Source organism: Balaenoptera acutorostrata, chromosome 12 (assembly GCF_949987535.1).
Source record: "Balaenoptera acutorostrata chromosome 12, mBalAcu1.1, whole genome shotgun sequence".
Lineage (NCBI taxonomy): Eukaryota > Metazoa > Chordata > Mammalia > Artiodactyla > Balaenopteridae > Balaenoptera > Balaenoptera acutorostrata.
Genome location: NC_080075.1, coordinates 33,911,202 through 33,929,690, shown reverse-complemented (window position 1 = coordinate 33,929,690; position 18,489 = coordinate 33,911,202). Strand labels below are relative to the sequence as shown.

The following is an 18,489-nucleotide window of genomic DNA, read 5'->3' as shown; positions in this document are numbered from 1 at the left end:
CCACCTCCCACCCACTCTTTCCCCTCCCTCCTTCAGCCCAGCAGGAGGCTAGGATCTGAAGGACCTAGCCAGGTCACAGGGAGGTGCCACCTACGGTGTCCCCTGGGGGGAGGGTTTGGCCTAGGAGAGAAGCTGCATTTGTTAGGGGTTGAAAACCAAATTTGAGAAGGGGGATGGGGGACCTGGATGCCACGAGACCACCCCCTTCTCCACTTCTCCTTCTCCCCTGCAAGCCGAGGCCTCTGGCTGGGCCGCCCCTTCTCCAGTCCTCGCGTTCCTGGGGAAAGACTTCCTCCTGATCCAGGAATGCCTGTGGCCCCACGTGCCCTGGGGCTGATGGAGCTAATTCCCGTTAAGATGTTGGGCTGCCCAGGGAAGGGGCTTCAGTAATCAAAGGGATTAGGGGCTGAGCGTCGCCTCCGTTCCCAGGAGAATCATAGCTGGAATCCGAGGGACAAGCAGCCACTCTCGGCTCAGATAGGTTCAAGGTCAAGTCCCCAGAGGCTTCTTAGAAGAAGGCTCGTCCCCACCTCTGGTTCCCACTCAGGCTGTTTCTCTCTCCCTCAGGGATGTCCAGGTGGAAACTCCCAGGAGAAGCTCATTCCACCCTCATGAAGGGAAGGTGCCCTTCCTGCCTCCCATCAAAAGGTCTTGAAGCTTTGCACCCTTCGTCTCCCTTCGGACCAGGGAGTCTTCAGATTCCCAGCCTTGCTGAGTTCTAGAGAGAGGGGCAGGAACTTGGAAGCAAATATGAGGTAGGCCCTTAAGAGGGATGACCCCATTTTCTGGATCTGGAATGTCCTCCCGCTGCCCCGCCCCCTCTACCCTCCAGATGCCCTTGGCCGCCCCATGCAGATTAACACCTGGCCCCCAGCCTTGCTTTCTGCCTCCAAGTCCCGGATCCCAGGCGGCTGTAAGAACCTATTTCGCAGGCAGATACTTTCTCAGTTGTTTACAATAACCATAATTTTCCAACCCCCAATCAAGACCACAACTTTAGGGTCACTCTTGGCTATAAGAGGCGATTTGGATACTAAAATATTGTAGTTTGTAATGATTAGAGGAATCATGATTAGATTAGAAATGACAAGAATTATGGAGGGAATAAGTCAAGATATTTGAAATTGAGGCTGTCTTGGAAAATCCAAGATATATCATCACTGTATATGTATTCTCTTCTATCTCCAAGCGAGACCCTCCGTAAATACTTGAACCTTCCTTCTCTTCTCCATTCACTCCCTGTTTTCCCCACCCTCTCACATCCATTCCATTCATCCCCAATCAGCACATTACATGGTTTTCTCATGAGTCAACCTTTATTGGTTTTTGAAGTAATGAATTATTGGCACAAGGCTCAATGGGTTTCGAAGCAAATAACAGAAGGAAACACACATTGTGCAGGTGGGAAGACCCAACAGTGAAGAATCCTGGGGCAGCTGTGACCCACACCATGAGGGCTGGGTCTTGCTTGTAAGGACCCTGCAGCCAGGACCCAGCCCAGCCGAGACAGGCTACCTGGGCCCAAAGGTGATTGAGCCACATCTCAGGGAACCTGAAGGCGTCCCCCAGTCCTCTCCCAAAGATAATCATTTCTAGACTTCTTGGAACCTTCTTCTAGCCTCTGAGTCTTTGCCACCAACAGCAGCTTGACAACCACGAGGACCCACCCCCCCCCCAAGAAAGCCAGCCTGCTCTCCCTCACCTGTTCCTTTTCCAATGGAAGCCTCCCCCATCAGGGGCAGATTAAGGCCCCTGCAGAGGGAGGAGGAGCAAGAGTGCGAGGGTTGGTTTAAGAGGGCTGGCCAAGCCGAGTGACCCCCTGAGGATACGTGCCCTTCCCCTCCACCGTGGTGGGTCCTCCCACCAATATCTGGGGGGTGAGGCAAAGGGGGCTTCTCAATAGGAGAGCTGCTGCCGCCCCTCCTCTGAGTAGGGCTCCTCCTCTATGAGCTCCAGGTCGAACTCGTCTTCCAGGGACCCTCCTACAGGCAGAAGGCGGAACTTCTTCCCTTTCAGTGTGCACGTGTGATGCTCGAAGTCCAGGACGGCGTTGTGGTCCTGGAGCATGTCAGTCCCAATGATGGCGTCTTCCGCACTTGCGTTGGCCACTAGGAAAGCTGCCTTCAGCTTCAGCTTGCCCAGGGACACCTCTGTATCCCAGACACCCAGGATCTTCAATTCAGCCCCGTTGGCCACTTTCACCACATTCTCAAAGGGTCGCAGGGTATCCAGGTCGCCATCGGTGACCTCCTCCCACAAGCTCGGATGGACCACGGAGACCTGGGCGCCAGAGTCCACCAGGAAACTCACGGGCACTTCGCCAATTTTCCCCTTGAGGTAGTAGCCCTTACCCATGCTGTTGGCAAAGAGGATCTCCTTGGGCTGGTAGCTGTGGGCCGCCCTGGGTCCCCCAAAGGTCTTCAGGAGGGTCTCTTTCACAGCCCCGTATTCCCCCTGGTCCTCAGGACTGAGTCCACTGTAGACCTCCAGGGCGTCTCCCCTGAGGGACTCTTTCAGGAACCTCAGCTTGGTGGCGTGGTCCCAATGGTTGAGGTCACTGATGACCTCAAAGCGGTATAGCCAGAGGTGCGGGGCCACATTGGCTCCATCAAAAGGCTCCAGGACAAAGGCATGCTCCCGGTGGCCCTCCCGGCTCCTGGCTCCACTCCCGGCCATCCCTCTGCTTTCCTCTGGAACTGCAGCAGCAACCCACACCAGGTAGAGAAAGCCACAGAGCAGCGTTGGTGCAATCACACTGGAGAACAAGGCCTCTCTAAGCAAAGTGTTGCTCGGTATTCGCCATGGGCAGGCAGAAGGGACCAGGTGAGGGTTGTCTGACCGACTGCTGGGTGTAGAGACGGACAGCTGCTGTAACGTGCTCACTCTGCAGAGCCTTTTTGATGCCTAGCCTGGGCCCCCAGGGCTCCCCATTTGCCTTTGTTCTGGAAGCTCCGCCCAGCTCCTCCTACCCTCCTGCCAGCATCCTGTCCATCGAGCAGGATCAGTACCTCACCCTCCTGCATTCATCATCGGGATGGGCACCTGCCACCCACATTGCAAGAAAGGCCAGCCTGGGTCAGAGGGGGCCTACTCAGGTACCCTCCCCAGCCTATGTCCCAGAATAACAGATGAGGACAAGGAGGAGGTTACGATATCCAGGTATTTGTCATCAGCTGGAGAAGGAAGGGGGAGGCAGGGACCAGAGGCCCGTCAGCTTCTAGACTGGAGAAGCCCCCTTTGCATCAACCTCGAGTGACCCCTTTGAGTGGTTAAGGGAAAGGAGCTTACATTTATGCGCTTCTGCTCCGTGTGGCAAGGGCTAGGTGTTTCTCATGCGTTCTGAACCAAATAGAGAATCCCGTAAGATTCTCTGGAGAGGGAGATGGAAGAGAGTCTCAGAATCAAGAATGTCCAGAAATAAACAGATTTACAAATGAGGGGACACACATTTTCCATGAACGCAATTGTTAGAGTAATTTTCCCTCGTTGATCACACCTAATTCAGAGTCAGCATGTTTGTGGGCTAAGCCTTGGCCCGTGGACCCACATTAGGGCCCTGAAGTGGGCTGGTGCGGATCTTGCACTTATGGGAGTGGGTGCCAGAATCCGGAATCGGGCTCCTGCTCTAGCTCTGGGTGGGCCCCACCATCGGCTCCTCCTCTCTCACCTTCCAGGAACCTTCCAAGAGCCCCTTCCCCAGGTGCTGTAGTCCATCCCCTCATCCAGTCATTCATGGAAAGAGCAGCTGGGAAATTCCACTCCTTTGTGTTCCAAGAGGGGGAAACGTCCGCCATGTTGGCAAAGCCAGTGGTGAGAGTCTGGAAGGCTTTGGATGGAGGAGGCTGGCTGTGGGACCTCTTGCTGGGGGAGGGGGTGGGAGGGTGGAGGGCCACCCCGGGCCACCCCACGGATGCCCAGAAGGCAGATCTGGGAGTCCTAGGGCTGGAGCCTGACTCGGGCCTGTGCAGGGTGACCGGAGCTGTTGGGGGGCCCACATTTATGACCCCGTTCAAATGTCGCCCCTCCATGGAGCTCTCTACTCTGGTCCTCGCTGGTGTGTCCGCTCCCAGTTGAGCGAGCGTGGCTGTGGGGGTTCATTCACAAGTCCGTCTCCTGCGCGTGCACGTCTGTCTCCAGGCCCCGTAGAAACTTACTCCGGGGCCAGCAGGTGCTCTCTGCTGGGCTCCAGGCCTGGCTGAGTGCCGTCACCAAACAGGAGAGATGAACACAGGAGAGGAGCGAGAACCAGCGGCACACCTGTGGCTCTGGGCTGTTTTTCCTTGCCCAGAGCCTGTTTCTCACCAGCCGCCTGTACCATCGATCACCCAGTGCCTGGCTGAATTCCAGAGGCCCCGGGCTCCAGTCCTGCCTATGGACGGTCCCAGGGTCCCTGACCATGCCGAAAGACCCTTCGTCCCTGCGGCTGTGTCAGTCTCTTCCACCTGACACAGTGAGCCAGCACAGAGGCAGCTGGGTCAACACCTCTCGTCACAGCTGCCTGGCTGAGGTGGGGCCATCATGCCATTCCAGGAGCCCAGAGGAGGGGGAAGTGGAGTCAGTGGGAAGGTGTCAAGGGCAGGTGGGTCTCCGAGAAGATTGCATAACGCAAAACCTGCACCCAGAGGAATGGCCCTGCACCCACAAGACCAGGAAGCCCCTTCTGCAAGTGGATGTTTGTGGACAGACTCCCGGTCCCTGGGATGGGTGTTGTTCTGTGGCCCAGGGAACTGACCTAGCGGCTCTGTAGCTCCCTGCTATTTGTCACCCCGAACACCTGGTCCCCTGGAAGTGGGAAGGAGTGAGGAGGCTGGCATGTGACCGAGGGAAGTAAGAGGCAAGGTGGCTTGCCAGCTAGCTAACTAGGACTGCTGCATGTCCCCGCTGTGGCTTTTCAGACCAACATGGTGGACGGTGAGGTCAGGTCTCCCCGTTGCCCTGGACTAGAGATAGGAGGTCCCTGGGACTCGGGTCGTGGTGCTCACTTGATTGGGTTTGGTGTTCACTTTGGCCAAGTCATTTCACATCCATCCCCTCAGAAAGCGTCGTGACGACCTGCAGGGCAGACCAGCCGCCATGCTCCGGGACTCTGAAACACAAGGAGCTTGAAGGGCTAAATGTCTTGTCTCAGGCCCAAGCTGTCCAGTGCATGTAGGGGCATTTTGCAAATAAAGGCAGGGAGCAGGGGTGCTGGGCTCAGAGAGGTGTACGGCTAGGTCCTGGGACTTGTTCTGTTGACGGCCTCTGATGGAGACAGTGATCCAATGGGCAGTGGGTGAGAGCTGATTGCTAAATACTTGAGAATTTTGTGAGCCAGTCTTAAACCAACTGGTAGCTTGAAATCAGACTTGGTGGGAACATTTACCCCACAGAAATTGGCAAATTCTAAATCAAGCCACCTTTTTTTTTTTTTCTGAAAAGCCAGAAGAAAGCCCCCGCCTGAGGGCCTTGGTCACTCTCGCTCTGGGGCAGGCAAAGCCCCACAGCCAGTGATTAACAAGTTTATAGCATCTCCACTCCTGCCCAACCACTTGCACCCCCATTCCCTCTCTAGCCCACCTGGCCCCATGCTTCCCCACAACCCTTATACTTCTGGGTCCTTGTACTTGAGGCAGGTGGCCCTCTTCAGGGAGGCCCTCCAGGCTGGCTCTCCACACAGTCCCATTTGGGGTCCCCAAGACAGAAGCACACAGGGGGTCTCATGGTTACTAGGAGAGCTGGAAAGGGTTGAGTTTAGGGACAGGTCTCTGGTGAAGATCAGGAAAATGGTGACACAAGTTCTCCAGCTCCCTTAAGCCTTGGGAGATGCCCAGCCCTGGAACACCCCAGAAGCCACTCAGGAACCTTGGAACTGCTATGTTAATGGTGCAGTGACGTGCTAACCCAGCTGGGGCAGGTCAGGTGCCACTGCCCCTTCCCAGGACCTAAGAAATCGTGGTTAGTTATTGACAAATATAGGTATTGGGGTGGGAACACCCTCATTATTACCCGTTGGCATCTCCCGAGCATGCTCTGAAGCAGGCATGCCGCATTTAACCCGAGAAGAGGCGAATCAGGACAATAAATGGGAAGGACTTAGGGTGTCCCCACCCTCCACAGCCCCTCACTGAGATTTCGGGGCTGTGAGCTCTGCTGGCCCAGCTCCCTGGCCCCCATTGCCGTGTCTGCCCCCAACCCCAGGACAGTCGTGTGAAGTGGCGCAAGCCCATGGCAGGGCCCGTCGGGGCCCCCTGAGAATTGACGTGCTTGGTGGGCACTGGGGACACCCCAGAAACTGCGTGCCTCCTTCTCCTCCCTGTTTCCGCTGCCTGACAACTGCTGGGGCCACACTGGGGGCCCGGGAAGGAGACTGAGCCCTCAAGTCCCCAGGGTGGTGGGCAGGGCCCTGGGGTGCAGGGGGGGCGAGGGGGGCCTGGGAGGACACCGCACATTCTCAGGAGATCATTTTGAGCAAAGAGCCTGGAGACACTTTATGGAGTCTGGGGCCCCCCGTGAGGCCCAGACTGAAACACCAGGAGGGCAGGAAAGGCACCACTAGCCCTTGCTGGGCACGGGGGCTCTGCAGCTCCTCGCCCCGCGGCCGCTGGTGGGCGCCTCACACTCCCAAGGTCAAGGTCACCCTGGGAGCTGGATGGGGAGAGAGCAGACAGGGATTTAAGGATTGTTCAAGGCAGCAAAAGAAGGCTGAGGGGAGACAGAAGGTGCACTTTCTCTAACCGGGGCCGCTTCATGGGCATTCGATCTGGGGAGTCACAGGGGCTCTGCACTCAGCAAGGCCCGAGCTTGTTCGGAGGCTCTGCTGTCACTGTCTTGAAATTCCCAATAGTTTGGAACAAGAGGCCAAATGCTCATTTCGCACCAGGCCCCGTAAATTATGTAGCTGGTGTTGTCTCCATCCAATCTGTTGGGACTTCTCTTCACACACACACACACACACACACACACACACACACACACACGCCCTCCTTACCCCACCTCACACACACATACATGTCCACAGAAATGGACTCCCCACACACACTGTGCACACATCCTGCACACGTAAAACCCACCCCAAACACATGGTCACACTACCGTTCTCGGTTCAAAACCACTAAGAAATTGCGTAGCATGCATACAGAATTCAGCTCCCACCTTTCATTTCACAGATTTCTTTGCATACACATCTACACTGAGTATTAATATCGCATTTACTGGAGGCACCTGACGTTTATGAGCCTCTGGGCACACTTACTGGCCCAGAAAACTAGGCAGGTCCCATCACCATGGCTGACAAGCTAATGAAACCAGGATGCAGATGTTTAACAGGCCAGTTTCGAAGAGTTTAAGGCCGAGGTGTGTATGCAGGCTGACCCCCTGAAGCAGACCCAGTCCCGGCCATGCTGCTTTGAGCGTGGGTCATCCCGCCTTCTGCCCTTCCTCCACTGTGCGGAGCCCAAGACACGACGCCCTCCATCCTTCCTACCTCTCGGCTCTGCCACCACGAGCAAGCTCCCCTCGGCCTGCCCCACTCCACGTAGCTCCCGCCCTGGCTCGTCCCGCCCGAGGCCCCATCCCGGGGCTGGTGTGAGTGCGGGGCTGGGGAGGGGTGATGGTACAGCTCCCGGGAGCGGGGCCCCAGATGCTTCCAGTGTTCCCCTTCAGTGGGTCGTGGCATCAGGTCCCCAAGCAGCAAAGAGGGGCAAAGAGGTGAATTCTGCATAAAAATCCAGTTAGGGATTCAGAGCAGAGCCCATGGGAGTCTGGGTGGGCTGTGACCAAAGCAAAGCCTGTGGGGAAACCCAAGGCACCAGCGGGTTCCTTATTTCCAAACCACAAACCCTCAACTCCCAGCCCCGCTGTTGCTGAGCGGGAACTGCCCAGCACTCACACCAACTGTAGCCAGAGGTTACGGGGCAGGACAGCTTTTCCTTTCCTGGTCCCCCTCCTGGGTCCTGGGCACAGCTCAGAGACAAAGAATTCCTGCCCGGCGTTCCCTGCTCCAGTTCTCCACTGTTCCAGAACCTCTTCCTCCCACTTGGGTCGCCCTCCAGCTCCTTTACCACCTGGTTTGAAAGCCTTCCACCCAGAAGCCGCCCCACTCAGCCCACCAGCTGAACCCACTCTGTCAGCAGGCAGCAAGATGCCTGGTGCCCATCGTCACCCTGGAGGGTCCTGGAGATGTTTAGGGAACAGTGATCCCAGGCCCCAGTGCCACTTGCAGTCCTCCAGGCCCAGGGTCAAGACCAGGGCCAACCAACAGTTGGTCAGAACAAGTTGCTGACTAACTCCCTAGAAGTTCAACATGCCAAAACCGGTTCTTTCCCTGTTCTTAGCTTTCAGTCAAATATGAAGACTTCTTAAGGTGTTCGGAAGGCCTCCCCACACCCCTCCTCACAGCCCAGCCCTCCAAACTGGGTTCCCGCCTTCTTCCCAATTCCTGATGCCCCAGCCCTAGAAGATCAAGCCCTCATCCCTTCCTGCTCTGACTTCTGCCACCTTCTCTCTGGGCCACAGAAGCCCAGGGGTTCTGCCTGGCCAGAGGGACTGGCTCTAAGGAAAGACCCCAGGCAGATCCCCCTCCTCTCCCATCTCCACGGTTCCCTCCATTTAACTGAGGCTGGGAGTGGGACTCATAATGTAGTCCAAACCGTTTTGGAGATGTTAACCCACTTTTGACAAACACCCTTGAAACTTATGAAATATTCAGGCAATCAAAATATACAGACTGCAGTCTCCAAATACAAGGGGGCTTCTAATGACACCAGGGAACTTGGCTCAAAGCTAGACACATGGAGGACTTTTGTCCAACTTAAAATACCTCAAAGGCAGCTTTGAACTGATCCTGAAATAGTTTTAACTGCTGCTAATGATAACTGGTATCTTGAGCCATGCAAACATATAAAATAGCCGCAGCACAGGAGCTTCTTCTTTTGGATCCATTGCCAACTCAGCTTTGCTCCTAATTTACAGACGATGGGGGGACCAAGGGTGGCACCTTCCCTCTGGCATGTCAAAGTGGTCTCTCTACCATCCGGGGGAAGGAGGGGAAGGTGGGAAAGGGAAGGAGGAAAAGCCAGCGGAACCCTGACACGGATGGAAATCTCTAGGTTATTGGTAGCAGCAGTAACACATTTATTGAGCACCTACTCTGTGCCAGACACCGTGCTGGTGGCTAAATTAGTGTAAGGCACTCTGAGTCTGCAGTTCTTTGGGCAATGCCAAAGAAGCAGGTTGATTCAATTCTAGACATTTCTTGAGGCCAACTCTGCTTCACATTGAGCGATGAATCAGATCTGAGCCCTCCACTCACAGAGTTCTCAGGTGAGCGGGGGAGAAGACTCAGACACAGATGTCCCAATTCCAGAGAGATGAGCGTGGGAGGTGGGCAAGAGGGTGGTCCAAGGAGCATTGGGTACCTCATCCCGCCAGAAACCAACCAATATTACCCAAGAAAAACCAAAATTAAAGGAGTGCTAGAGAGGATCCCGGGGAATGAGGGCAGCCACAGATCACAAACTCAGATTGATTTGTTGTTGCTCTCAGCAGGCTCTCTGGAGGGATTTGGGGGGGAGGCCCTGGGACTGAGCCAGCTCATTTGGACACACCAGACAGGAAGCCAGTTAGTCTCTGGATACAACAGTCCAACTGAAAATACAAATATAAGCATAGAAAAAAGACTGGAAGGAAAGACAACAAAATAATGACAGTACTTTTTTCTGGGTGGTAGGATCATGAAGATCTCAGTTTTCTTCTTTTTTTTTTTTAATTAATTAATTTATTTATGGCTGTGTTGGGTCTTCATTTCTGTGCAAGGGCTTTCTCCAGTTGCGGCAAGCGGGGGCCATTCTTCATCGCGGTGCACGGGCCTCTCACTATCGCGGCCTCTCTTGTTGCGGAGCACAGGCTCCAGACGCGCAGGCTCAGTAATTGTGGCTCACGGGCCAGTAATTGTTGCTCCGCGGCATGTGGGAGCTTCCCAGACCAGGGCTCGAACCCACATCCCCTGCATTGGCAGGCAGATTCTCAACCACTGCGCCACCAGGGAAGCCCTCAGTTTTCTTCTATATCCATTCTGATAATATATTCTCTAATAAGAAAAACACTATTTAAAAATAAAGAAACAACTTCTTGCAAGTTCTGTAAATTTAAAATTATTTTCAAGTACAAAAGATTTTAACCGGGGGTAGATGGGAAATCGCTGTACCTTCAGATCAATTTGGCTGTGAACCTAAAACTGCTCTAAAAAATAAAGTCTAATAAATTTTTTTTTTTAATTTTTAAAAAGGTACTTAAAGGAGGGGTAATAAAATAACACTGACAACAGTAATAACTGTTGAAACTAAATGGTGGATGTAAGAGGGTTCATCTGAGTTTCCCACAACTTTTGGGTGTGTTCGAAAATGTTCCATAATAGAAAGTAAAATACTAAGTATACAAAAGCTCTGTGCCAAGACCCTCCGCAGCCTGGCCCGTTCTAGGCCCGCTGTCCGGCAGTCTGCATGTCGCCCGGTCTCGGTGCCCAGAGCCGCTGGTCACTCAGGACAGGTAAGTTCAGTGTCCCTGCTGGGCGTCCCCTCCCAAGCCCCAGAGCCGAGGTTCTCAGCTCAGTGCAGCACCCACCGCCAGCACACCGCGCCCCAGGCGCACAGCCCTGCTCCCCTTCAGCGACCAGCTCCCCAGACCCCCGGCAGGGACACCAGGCTTGCCTCCTCCTGCCCAGGCTCCCACCTAGCTTCCTGTTGCAGGCCCCGATCCTGTACTCTGTTTCTTCACGGGCTCCCCTCCCTCATCCAAGCCAGCCAGCGTGCACTAGGCTCTCACATCCTAAAAAATACTCCCTCACGTGATCCGGCATCCCCCTTGGTCAATGACTATCTTTCTCCTTCCTGCCCAGTCAGTTTCTAGCAGGGCTGGTCCACACTTGCAGGGCCCCGGCATGCAGATGCCCCACTGCGGGGCACACGGGGCTGAAGGCCACCCACGTCCCTCCCCCCCCAAGCCCGTGTGCTCCAGATCTGCCTGGAGGAAGGAGGGGCCCCTTCCAACTCGCACAAAGGCTCCATGTGGTCTAGAGCAGCCCCGCTTCCCTCTGCCTCTCCGTGTCCGCTCCACTCACTTCCCAAGCCGCTGGCTTCTGCCCCTCCACCCTGAGCTACGCCCTTGCCAAGGGTGTCAGTGGCTTCCCAATGGCCGCATCGCAGGAGCCCCTGGGGAGATCTGATTTTCCTAAGCGTTTGCCTTGCTGCTTTTCTTCCTAGGTCTTTTCTGCCCCATTGGCTCCTGGGACCCAAGTTTTTGTTTGTTGGTTTGTTTTTTGTTTTTTTAATTTTTATTTATTTATTTATTTATTTTTGGCTGTGTTGGGTCTTTGTTTCTGTGCGAGGGCTTTCTCTAGTTGCAGCAAGCGGGGGCCACTCTTCATCGCGGTGCGCGGGCCTCTCACTATCGCGGCCCCTCCCGTTGCGGGGCACAGGCTCCAGACGCGCAGGCTCAGTAGTTGTGGCTCACGGGCCCAGTTGCTCCGCGGCATGTGGGATCTTCCCAGACCAGGGCTCGAACCCGTGTCCCCTGCATCGGCAGGCAGACTCTCAACCACTGCGCCACCAGGGAAGCCCCGGGACCCAAGTTTTTTGACCTTGTGCCTCAAAGACCATTCCCCTCAGTCTTCCATGGCGCCTTTCTCCCTGAGGCTCGCTCTACGGCCCTTTCTCTCTCACTCTCCCCAGCCTGTACCCCTGGCCTAACCTAGCCCCCTTGCTACATGCCACACCCACCTACAAGTGCCACTTTCAACACTAAATGCACTGTCTCCTGCCTAGACCTGCTCTGCCTCATGTGTTATCTGAGCAAAAGGCACCACCATCCAGCCAGTTTCCCGAGTCAGCCACGCTGGAGTCATCCTCGCCTCCCCCCTCGTCTCGCTGCCCTTTCAGTCAGCTGATGGGTGGCCTTGTTCTGCTGGCTCCTCCTGAGTCCCCCCATCCTGCCCACCCTCTGCACCCCGACTGCCCTACCTCAGGCCCACAGGTCCCCTCCCTGCTGTCCCCTCCCCGGTAATCCACTCTCCTAGGGCTGCCAGAGTCCTGAGATGGAAGTATACTCACGTCACTCTTCTGCCCAAAATTCCTCCATAGCTCCTCAGGCCAAAACAAAATCCTGACTCTCAACATGGTACATGAGGCCCCTCCCTAGCTCACGCTCCACTTACATCAGATGACTTGTATCCCCAAGCATGAGGAGTTTTTCATGCCTTTTCACAAGTCACTCACTTGGTCAGGCAAGCCTTCCCCACACCCCTGTTCCTCTGGTGAACACCAGCTCTTTCCTCAGAAGTCAGCTACGGTATTGCCACCTCCAGGAAGTCTCCCTTGATTTCCCTGACAGACTTAAGGGTTCCCTCCTCTAAGCTCCCATCACAGGGACTGCAGTCCTCATGCCACCTGCAAGCTCCTGGAGGCCAGATCCAGACCCATTCCTAGTTGGAGCACCAGCACAATCTAGGCATGAAGGTCGTGGTCTTTTGGGGTCTTCGCTCATGTCATTCCCTCTGCTCATCTATCCTCTAAACCCTGCTCACCTTCACCGTTTTCCCAGGAAGCACTGCCTGCTCTCCCTCAGCAACTGCCTCTCCTCTGTGGCTTTGCACGTCAGGCTGGCAGTGCTGTCTTTATCTGGTAGCCCACTGTATTCAAACTTTTTTTTATGGTGATCATAGGAAGAAAGACATTTTCCATCATACTCCAGCACACATATGCATTATATGAAATATAGATATACATATGTGTGTATACTGTATATATGTATATACGCATGTGTGTGTGTATAAAGCAAAGTGCATTTACCACATGTGAAACACTCATATTTTCTATTTTACTCCGCTTTTTTCTCTTTTTTTAATGGTGGTAATGACACAGTAAATTAAGCTCCCAACCCATGAATTGGTCCCCACCCACCATTTGAAACCTCTGCTGTAGCCAGTGGGGATCACTAAGGGTTTCCAGCAGGGGAGCAATGTGATTAGGAAGGTGGGTTAGGAGCTTCCTTGATCCAACACTCCCAATGCAAGGGGCCCAGGTTCGATCCCTGGTCAGGGAACTAGATCCCACATGCATGCCGCAACTAAGAGTTTGCATGCGGCAACTAAGAGTCTGCGTGCTGCAACTAAAAGATCCTGCATGCCCCAACGAAGATCCCACTTGCCACAACTAAGACCAGACGCAGCCTAAATAAATAAATATTTAAAAAAAAAAAAAAAGAAGAAGAAGGGTGGGTTAAGACAGTGCTTCTCAAATGTTTGAAGGTGAAGGCCTAATTTTGTACATTTCCAATCTGTCATGTACTTTATTTTTAAAAATACAATAAAGATGAATTATTAGGAAAGAAAATAACAAAGATATAGAAAATAATGCAAGCCCGTATTTGTTATTATGAGCCTCCGTAGACACTGTGGAGTGGTGTCACGAGCACGCTGGGAGACGGACACCAGACTGGGGCCAGAGGCGTGAGGTGGCTTTGCCAGGCCTTTTGATGCCTTCAAGCCCTTGACACGTGCAACACCTGCACTGCCAACCTCTGTCCTGGAGGAGTTCTAGTTTGTACAGTCTGAGGTGCTTTGCTAAGGAGAAAGGCAGTGCTGTGCAAGCTCCTTATCGACGGAGCCGCCCTGCCCGTGTTCGAATCCTGACTCAGCCAGTAAACAGCTGTGTGCCGTGGACAAAGGACTTGACCTCTCCCAGCTTCCATTTCCTCTTAGGATCATCCTGGGAGATTAATAAAACAATCCATCCTGCAGGGCGGGGCCCAGGAGGGGAACCTGGTTGACACCCCACCTTCTGGTGCTCACGGTTAGGATTTTGCTGTCCTGGTCTCCTGTCTTTCTGAGTCAGCCTCATCCTCGCAGGTCCCTCCTCTGCCCCTCACCGACCAGCGTGATCAAACCACCTCAGTTCCTCACTTCGTCTCTGCCTCACGCTCCCAGAAGATGGGTCACATCCTACACAGCAGAGAAAATAGTGAGCCCCAGGTTCTGTCCACTTCCACTCCTTTCTCGGGGACTCTTCTTCACCCATCCAGGCTAATCCCTCCACCTGAGTCTCACTTACCCACCACTCCTCTCTGCATTGATGGGAGCTTCTTTCCACCGATGATTGCCTCCCTCTTCTGGGCATCCTTTCAAAGAGTCAAGTCTCTGGTCACTCCTCAGCCTAAGGAAATCAGCCCTGTGGTATGCAAATGTTAAACAACAGACCCGCTGGAGAAACAAATGTCTGCATACATACACATATGTGAGTTTATTATAAATGTTATTGACATAAAGGATGTTTAGCAATTTACAAATAATAATAAAATATACAGTACTCTTGGGACTCCCCTGGTGCCGCAGTGGTTAAGAATCCGCCTGCCAATGCAGGGGACACAGGTTCAAGCCCTGGTCCGGGAAGATCCCAGATGCCGCGGAGCAACTAAGCCTGTGCGCCACAACTACTGGGCCTGCGCTCTAGAGCCTGCGAGCCACAACCACTGAAGCTCCTGCACCGCAACTATTGAAGCCCACGAGCCTAGAGCCCGTGCTCCGCAACAAGAGAAGCCACAGCAATGAGAAGGCCGTGCGTCGCAACTAGAGAAAGGCTGCGCACAGCAACGAAGACCCAACACAGTCAAAAATAAATTAATTAATTAATTAAAAAATATATATATATATATACAGTACTCTTTATTGTCAATTGCATATAGCAACTCGAGTCTTACAGAATGCTTTCATTGTTTTTTATCAACCCACTGATTCCATAACCAACCTATAATTATAATTGAAAAATGAGTGTAGTTCCAACATGAATGGTGGTTGATATTTTTGTGCCAACTAGCAAGGAAAAAGTGAAACAATAAAGATATATGTTGGAATTTCACTCATTTGTCCGTGGCGTAAGCAACTTCCTTACTGAATCAGATAATGGTTTTTGAATACTGGAAGAACATGTGCTCGATTTTTCTGTGCCATTCACAATGTACTGGCCACTGGCACAACATACATTTAGATTTAATTTAATGTGCCTTGTTAACATTTCCTCTATAAATTTCTTAAGTCTAGATAGTCAACAAAACAATAAATCAAGCCCTGATTTGTGGTGTTTGTCAATTTCCATGGTGTACATATTCCCACCATGGCCGATTTCAAGCTACCGATGTGATGTCACTGTATGCAGAGCTGGGAAGAAAAGCACAGCAACACAACATTATATAGTATTTCCACAGACGTAAGAGATGTAAAGAATCTTAAAGGCATAAATAGTAAAACATTGTAAAATTCTTAGGAAGTGATGAGTTTTGAGTATTTATCTTTGTTTTTGATATAATTTATTTTTTTAATTAATTTATTTTTTTTTTAATTTTTGGCTGTGTTGGGTCTTCGTTTCTGTGCAAGGGCTTTCTCTAGTTGCGGCGAGTGGGGGCCACTCTTCATCGCGATGCGCGGGCCTCTCACTATCGCTGCCTCTCTTGTTGCGGAGCACAGGCTCCAGACGCGCAGGCTCAGTAGTTGTGGCTCACGGGCCCAGTTGCTCCGCGGCATGTGGGATCCTCCCAGACCAGGGCTCGAACCCGTGTCCCCTGCATTGGCAGGCAGAGTCTCAACCACTGCGTCACCAGGGAAGCCCTAATATAATTTATTTAATTGTAATTTTGTTATAGTTTAATTTTTGAATAATAGCTAGGTTTAATTTTTGAATAATAGCTAGGTTTAATAGTAGCTAGGTTTTCTTGTCTCACATAATTCCTGAAAATTTAACAATCAGCTCTTAGAAGCTGGTCTCATCTGAACACACCTGGATCTGACTCCCTCCCCCCAGCTCTGCCTTGAATGGGACCTTCAAAAAGTTCTCCCAGCCTGATGGCCCCTTCCAATGTATACATTTCAGGTCCTATCTTATAAACAAAACTGAACTCATTTTCTTGCTCTCAAACCTGTTCCTCTCCAGGGCTACCATCTTGGTGAAGGGCTTCTCCATCCACCCAGGAACCCAAGCCAGAAACCACCTTATCACCATCCCACAGCCCTCACACCTCCTCTGGCACCTGGTCACTGCCATCTAAACCCCTCTCAAGTCTGGCCCTGCTCTCTGTTCTCCGGCTTGCACGGGACCACAGTCCCGTCACCTCCTCCCCGGACCTCCCAGTGGCCTGGCACTGCCCACCTTCCTCATGGCATCAAACCACTCATTATGTCCTGCCCTGCTCTGTACTGGGCAAAGTCAGGCTTCCCAGAGCACACTATTCATTGTCCCTCATCCTGTCGCTCCAGATCCGTCTCTGGCATGTCCTGCGCACTCAACCTCTGCTCCAGCTGCCTCCAGCTGCAGAACTAGCCGCAGTTCCCCTAAGGCATCCCACCCTCCCCAAACCTCCATGCCTCTCGCATGCACTCCCTGTCCCCGGAACGCCTTCCTCCAATCAGATTCCCGTTTGACAAAATCTCAGTCCTTCTTTTGGACACACCTCAAATATTTTCTCCGTAATGAGCACCCCCTACTCCAAGCAGAATTCATTCATTTGTTCACTCACGCATTCCTTCATTACTAATGTTTCTTTAGTGCTATGTGCCAGTTCTGTGCTAGGTGCTGGGGATGCAAAAATGAGCCAGACTCTCTGAAAGCACTCAGTCTTATAGGGGAAACAGGACTAGGGCAATCAGCTCGCTGGTAGACAGGGCTCTGCAGAGGGTGCTGGGGAAAAGCAGAAGAGGAACGCCATTGTTAAGCCTCTTGGAGATTATAGCCCTTGATCTGAGCTTTGACAGATGGGTAGGAGTTAGCCAGGTGAGGAATGGGGGAAAGTGCTCCAGAAAAAAGGGAGCAGGTACAAAGGCCCTGAGGCATGAGAATGCAGGATGTGTTGGGAGCTACATGTGATTCAGTTTGTCTACCCTCGAGGGTCAAGAGAAGCCCACAGAGGAAGGCAAGACCAGATCCAGGGAGAATTTAATCGGCACATGGAGGAAGTTTGATAAATGATGATGCTGATAAATGGTGATGAAGCAATGGGGAGCCATGGAAATCTTCCCCATCCAGAATTACAGGCCTTTCAGAAGGATCATTTCGAGAAATCTAATGGAGAGATACAGAGTATAGGGTTAAGCGATGGCAATGGCAGTGCAATTGGAAATGATGAAGGCCGCGTTCGGTGACAGCGCTGAGGAGAAGAGAGGACAGGACGGGAGGGAGTGTAGGAGTAGAACCGGTAGTGCCTAGTGACAACCTGGAAGGGGGGACTGAGGGGGCTGCCCCGATTTGTGGCCTGGGTGACTTGGAGGATGGTGGTGGCACTCTCTGGAGATCCCAGAGGAATGGCTTTATGGGGTGACTATGAATTCATCCTGCGACGTGCTGGGTTTGAGGTACACATGGTACAACCAAGTGGAAAAATCCCCTTGTCAGCTGGATGGTGGAATCTGGACTTCAGGAAGAAGTCCTGAATCAAAGACGGAATTTGGGAGTGGTCAGCAAATCAGCATTTGGGTACCATCTCCCCATGGAGGGAGGGAGCTGACTGAGAAGAGGATCCCACCCCAGGCCTGGGGACACAGGCACTGAAGGGTCAGCCGCGGGCCAGGAGACGAGGTGAGAGAGGCAGAAGGCCGAGAGTAGAGTGGGGTCCCGGGAGACAAGAGCCGGGGTGGCTCAGGGAGGAGAGAGGGCTTAGCACAGGCCAAGGGTGGGAAAGATGGAGATGTAGCTGAGGATTTTAGCAACTTGGTGGCCCTGGTGGCTTTGAGGGAAGGAAGGCCAGCTGGCGAGGACAAGTGCAGGGCAGTAGAGGGAAGGAGAAGGCTGGGAAGAGGGGATGCTGGCTCCCAGGAACGTGGGGCCTGAGAGGGACAAACGAGGGAGGGGGCCCACCGCCCCGCTGGCAGGGTTAGCCTTGGGCGGGCAAGGAGCTGCCTCTCAGGAGGTGTGCAGGGTGGCGCCAAGGCAGGGAAACACGCAGATGGCGAGCCAGGCAGGTGATGTGTCCGTCCAGATTCCCTGGGAAGCAGGTGCAAAGTGGCATTAGGAGCGAAGAGATTCAGTGGGGAGTAATGCCTGTGAGAGAGAGGGAGCAGGAGGGGGGTGGGGAGAAGGCTGAGAGCCGGCGGGACGACGGGCCGGCAGAGCCTCACACCCGGGGCAGCGGTGGCGAGGCCCTCGCAGCCCTGCGGCACTCAGCACTGGCTGCTGCTGGGGCCGCTCCCCCCAACCCCGCGGTTTCCCTCCGAGGACGGAGCAGCATGCCTCCGCGACAGCAGGGGCGCCCCACCCGGTGACCTCAGATCTCTCCGAGACGTGGGATTGGGGCTGTTCGCCAGGAGCGGGGTGGAGAGGTGATGGGTGGAGGGCTGCGGGGGAGGCTTGGAACCATCCTGGGGAGAAGAAGACCAACGCTGGAGGCCTCGAGTTTGTAGTGGCTTCAGTCCCCCCGTGGCGGAGACGAGGGCAGCAGGAGGCTGATCTGACCCAGAGCCAGGATGTCTAGCCCAGC

At 53.5% G+C, this 18,489-nt stretch overlaps 1 protein-coding gene and 1 long non-coding RNA gene across 2 annotated transcripts; both read right to left on the bottom strand.

The window, feature by feature from the left end:
* Positions 1 to 1,896: 1,896 nt before the first annotated feature.
* ASPRV1 (aspartic peptidase retroviral like 1) lies at positions 1,897 to 2,844 on the bottom strand. Its single transcript, XM_028164862.2, has one exon. The coding sequence runs from the start codon at positions 2,674 to 2,676 to the stop codon at positions 1,897 to 1,899; it is 780 nt and encodes a 259-aa protein (XP_028020663.2). The 5' UTR covers positions 2,677 to 2,844.
* A 10,215-nt stretch (positions 2,845 to 13,059) lies between these two features.
* Positions 13,060 to 14,188, bottom strand: LOC130709367 (uncharacterized). Its single transcript, XR_009009895.1, has 3 exons — positions 14,082 to 14,188; positions 13,809 to 13,972; positions 13,060 to 13,201 (listed from the first exon to the last, which is right to left on the bottom strand). It is a non-coding gene; the product is annotated as an uncharacterized LOC130709367 (long non-coding RNA).
* Positions 14,189 to 18,489: the final 4,301 nt, after the last annotated feature.

What these genes read in the sequence shown, in the direction of transcription:
- ASPRV1 (XM_028164862.2), bottom strand. Translation starts at nt 2,676, where the DNA reads ATGGCCGGGAGTGGAGCCAGGAGCCGGGAGGGCCACCGGGAGCATGCC.